Source organism: Penaeus chinensis, chromosome 36, assembly GCF_019202785.1.
Source record: "Penaeus chinensis breed Huanghai No. 1 chromosome 36, ASM1920278v2, whole genome shotgun sequence".
Taxonomy (NCBI): domain Eukaryota; kingdom Metazoa; phylum Arthropoda; class Malacostraca; order Decapoda; family Penaeidae; genus Penaeus; species Penaeus chinensis.
In genome coordinates this window covers 23,232,682-23,237,681 of record NC_061854.1, presented here as the reverse complement: position 1 = coordinate 23,237,681, position 5,000 = coordinate 23,232,682, and the positions used below count along the sequence as shown (strand labels likewise).

General features: G+C 38.8%; 1 protein-coding gene across 1 annotated transcript in view; it reads left to right on the top strand.

The window, feature by feature from the left end:
- Nucleotides 1-5,000, top strand: part of LOC125044879 (golgin subfamily A member 4-like) — an 87,908-nt gene that overhangs the window by 65,308 nt on the left and 17,600 nt on the right. Inside the window, exons 19-20 of the mRNA XM_047641843.1 lie at nucleotides 1-4,192; nucleotides 4,287-4,322. The exon at nucleotides 1-4,192 is cut by the window's left edge and continues 1,466 nt beyond it. Coding sequence (XP_047497799.1) covers nucleotides 1-4,192; nucleotides 4,287-4,322 — 4,228 coding nt within the window. The remainder of the gene's footprint in view (nucleotides 4,193-4,286; nucleotides 4,323-5,000) is intronic.

Below are 5,000 nucleotides of genomic sequence, written 5' to 3'. Positions count from 1 at the left end.
ACTGGAAATAATGATGACAGAGTACCGCACTGAGATTGAAATGTTAATTGCTGAGAAAGCAAAGATGGAAGAGAAGACAAAAGAGTTAATATCTGCAAAAGTAGCAACATCTACAGCAGAAGCAGAGATAGATTCAAGAACTAGCTTAGAAGAAAAAGAAAAAGAGGTAGAAGAATTAACTGGAAAGATTCAAGATATGGAAAAGCAAATGAAAGAACTGAATGACAAATTAAAAGTCACAAATAAACATCTTAAAGTGATGGCAAGAGAACGTGAACACAAACAGAAAGAGTGTGAAGCCTTGAGACGCAAAGTTGAAACAGTTGAACTCAAAATGTGTGAACTTCAAGGAACATTCGACATGCTTGTGAAAGCTGTCATGGTAGAAAGAGATGATCTGATCAGGGACTTAGAAGAAAAGACAGGAGAAATTGACGAACTTCACAAGACTCTTGGTCAGCTTAAAGAAACTCATGAACAGGAACTGGACAAGGTGATGATAGAAAAAAAGTCAATTGATGAAGAGCTCCGTAAATTTAAATCAGGGGATCTAAGGCCTGATGGAGCAAAGTTTGTAGATAAGGAGGAGTTGAATGCTGTTATCCGTGAAAAAGAAAAACTTGAAATTGAAGTTCGGCATAGAACAAAGCAAATACAGTCACTTGAGTCAAAAGTGAAAACAATACAAATAGAAATGGATGACTTTGTTGGATCCTTGAAGGAAGAAATGGCTCGCCTGAAAGAGGAGAGTGCAAAGTCAAAAGAAGAAAAGAAAAACCTAGAAGATATATTTGCTTCGCTGCAATCTGAACACAAAATCTTACAAGAAAAAAATAAAGAGACACAAAAAATACTCACTCAACTTGAGGCTGCCAACAGAGAAAAGGCAGAGAACTTTGAAGCACAAAAACAACAGCTCCATGATTTACAGCAACAACTTGAGGATCTGAACACAAAAAATTTCAATTTAAACACAGATATGTACAATAAGGAAAAGGAATTCAGGGATGAATTAACAGCCCGTGAAAGGACCATACAGGAATTAAACTTGACTCTTACTAACAATCAGAAGCAGTCCATGGAAAATTATGTTGCACTGCAAGAAGAGATGAGTACTTTGGAAACTAGGCTGAAGACATCTCTGGAAGAAAGTAATAGGCAAGCAAAGGATCTTGAGGAAAAGCTAAAAGTTTCTCAAGAGGAAAAGAAAATGGAGGTTTTGGAACTCCAGGCAAAGCTGAGAAATCTAATGGATGAAATAAGAGAAGCAAAATCTGATTCTCTCTCTCTTTCTCAGGATGCAGAAGTGCCATCATCTTCTCTGGCTTTTCTACCTTCCCTGCCTCTGGACTCCAGTGACTCAACATCTGTGTTCCATTCTGTGGTCACAGAGACTGATCATAGAGCAGTTGATTATCATGTTAAACAGCAGCTAGAGGCTCTGAGAAAAAGAGTTAAAGATTTGGAAGAAGAGTTGGAAGGGATGCGCAAAGATCTAGAGGTCAAAGAAGATGAAATAAAAAATCACAAGGAGGCAGATGTGCCTCTTTTACAAGGAAAAATAAAAGAGCTAACTACAGAAGTAGAAACCCTCAGGGGTAAGCCCTCAGAAAGTGAGACATTCAAAGACCATGCTGAGTTTGAAGCAGTCATTGCTGCCAAGGAAGAGAGGATACAACAGCTTGATTCCAAAGTCAGTGATTTGGAAAAGTGCTTAGCAAACAAAAGTGGATATATTTCCCAGCTGGAAGGACGTCTAGGCAGTTCCCCAGAAGTGAAAAATGATGTAGAATCCCATCTGGAACAAATAAACAAACTAAGCACTGATATTACTAAGCTCAAAGATGAGCTGGAAAAGACAAATGAAGAGTGTAAAACTTTGAAGAGAACAGTTGATCAGCTCGAGGTGGACAAACGCAGATTTGAAGAAGAAAAGACAAAGATCATTGCAGAATATGAGGCTAAGTTGCATGAGGCAAATGAAAAGATAATGGAAATAAATGCTGAACTAGAACAAAAAAAAAACTTGGCTGAAAGATTAGAATTGGAACTTAGCAGTAGTGAGAGTAGTCACGTAGATGAGGTTGCCAGGTTAGAGAGCAGCCACGTAGGTAGAATAGCAGATGTAGTTAAGCTTCATAAACGTAAGATAGAACAGCTGAAGAAGAATAATGCGGAGAAGGTCAGTGATCTCCATGACCACATTGATGAACTTTACAAAGAGAAAAAATCATTGGAAGAACGTCTAAACATAATAAAACTGGACCTTGATGAGAAGTTTTCTAAGTCAGAGAGAGATCTGATTAAGGAAAAACAAGATCTCTTTTCCAGAATTGAGAATTTAGAGAAAAAAGTAAATTGTTTGGAAAAGGAGAAACTGCAGATAGAGAAAGAAAAGGCAGAACTGAAACAAAGGTTTGAGGATGAGCAAGACGAGGCATCAAACATGCAAGCCCAAATGGTCACAGATCTTGAGAAGCTGATTCTTAATTTGGAATCAGAGAAAAGGCAGATGGAAAAAGAAGTTCTCCAGTTAAAATCATCTGGTGATTTAAATGTGGGTCTTTTAGAGGACAGTGAGAAAAAGATTGCCCTTCTTGAAGATGAAATTGTTATCACCAATAAAGAAAAAGAAATTCTAATGGATGAAATTAAAAAGTTAAAAGAAATAATTGGTGAAGAAACCATTTCAAGAATCAGGGAAGAGAATGAGAAGTCTAAAATTCTAGAAGAAATGGCTGAGAAGGTGAAGAAACTTCAGTCCAAGCTTGAAGAATCTCAGATATCCATAGAAGAACAGGAGCAGATCTATGCGCACAAGCTAATGGAGGAAAAATCTGACCATATGATGCAGCTCAAGGCCCTAAGAACTGAGCTATCTGAGGAAGTGAATGAAATTGATCTGAGGAAAGAACAAGTGTCCCTGGAATATGAGGACAAAATTGCTCTGATAATAACAGAGTATGAAGACCGTCTTACTGCTACAAGAGAGCAGTTTGAGGCCAGGATACTTGAGGAAAAGGCAGAGTTTGGCCGTGTCCTTGTAAGCAAGATTGATGAGTATGAAGGAAAGTTAGGTTCACAGGTAGAGGACTTAAAGGCATTTGAAAGTCAGATTGAAATCCTTCAGAATGAATTGGATGAAAAGATTAATATCATAGAGGAACTGGAACATAATCTGGATGAAGTTACACTCATGAAGGCTGCTCTTAGGGCACAAGTTGATGACTTGAAACACACTATTACTAAAATGACTGAAAATGGTGAAGATTCATATGTAGATGTTCTTCATTCCAAGTATGAAACAAGACTTGCAGAAGTGCAAGAACATTATGAAGGTCAGCTGTCATATCTCCGATCATTCATCTCTACAACAGACATAGATGTTCAGAGAGCAGGATGCAGTTCACCTTCACAAGGGTCAGAGTATTCTATTGAGCTTTCATGTCTCCGTCCTTATTTGCAGGGCCAGTCATCGCCCATTGCTGAGTTCATGGCAGAACTCAAGTCTCAGTCAATGCTTGGGAGTGATAATGAAGTTCATACCTCAAATCATAGCTTCCATTTAATGCGATCTGCCTCCATTGCTAAGAATAAGGAAGATACGCGTTCTCAGTCTTCAGTTGATGGAAAAGTTGGTCTTAGCTTTAATGGACTAAGTGCCCACTTGATGGCCAAATCATTATCCAAAACAAATAATAAATGTCATTCAAATGGATCTATTGCACAGATATTATCAAAATCATTATCAAGGTCAGAACAGTTAAGGCTGTCAGCCTTAGATGGAAAAGTTGAACCCCAGACAATGGGTTCAAAATCCCATATGCTCTCAGTTTCAGCCACAGGATTGGAAGACCTGAAACAGAGCAATGCAGGAGTCACATGCGAGTCAAAGCCAGAGTCTTGTACCTCTGACCAGCCAACTAGCAGGGCTAATCATGACCCCAGAGACACAAATCTGAACCCAGACAGTTCAGGTGTGTCTCTAACTGGGGCTAAACCTCGACCTCCCCGCCGTGGTACCTCCAAGCCAAAGTCCTCCCCTGCTGCAGTACCAACATCAACAGTCAGTGTTGATGAGTCCAGTACAGCTGCCACTGCCACCTCCAGCACCAATCTGCCCTCTGACTCAGACCCCAGCAACACAACTCTTGACAAGTATCGTATCAAAGTGGAGATGTCTGCGTGTTGCGTAGTTCAGTAATAGTGGGCTTGGGATGGGTTCATCGACTTAAAGACTTCGGCATACCCCTCCCACTCTTTTATTTTTTTCCATATGGTTTTAGGCAGCTGACAGTATTGAGACTTGGATGGTAGACGAGGTATTTATAAGTGCTTGTTTTTATTTTATGACTTTAATTTTTTGTTAGCCTATGATCCCTTTTTTTTTTTTTTTTTACATTTGAATGAGTTGTAAGTTTTGACTAATGTGTTCTAATAGTCACTGTTAATGCTTGTTTTCGAATCTTAGAGATTTTTTGTATTGAAATATTTTTATTTATTTTTATTTGTTTATTTATTTTTCAAGATCATTTCATGTATGATATGATAGCCACTACTTTATTTATCTTTGTGCATGTAGGCATGTCTGTCTGTGTTGTTTCTTGTTTGCATGTGTTTGAAAGTGTCTATGTATGCCATTTGTGTGTGTCTGCAATATGAGTGCACATTTGCTACATATGTATAGTAGCAGCATGGGTCTTAACTGTCTTACTGTAGACTCTCTATAAAGAAAGGTTTATTTGTATAGGCATATACTTCACGCATAGGATTTTCTCCATGTTTCTTTCTTCTATATATGATTTCCCTGTGTGAGAAAGGTAAACCTCTTCTTTTAGCCTTGTCCCCCTCATTCTCACCTGTTTTTTTTAGTCTCTCTCTCTCTCTCTCTCTCTCTCTCTCTCTCTCTCTCTCTCTCTCTCTCTCTCTCTCTCTCTCTCTCTCTCTCTCTCTCTCTCTCTCTCTCTGTCTCTCTGTCTCTCTGTCTCTCTGTCTCTCTG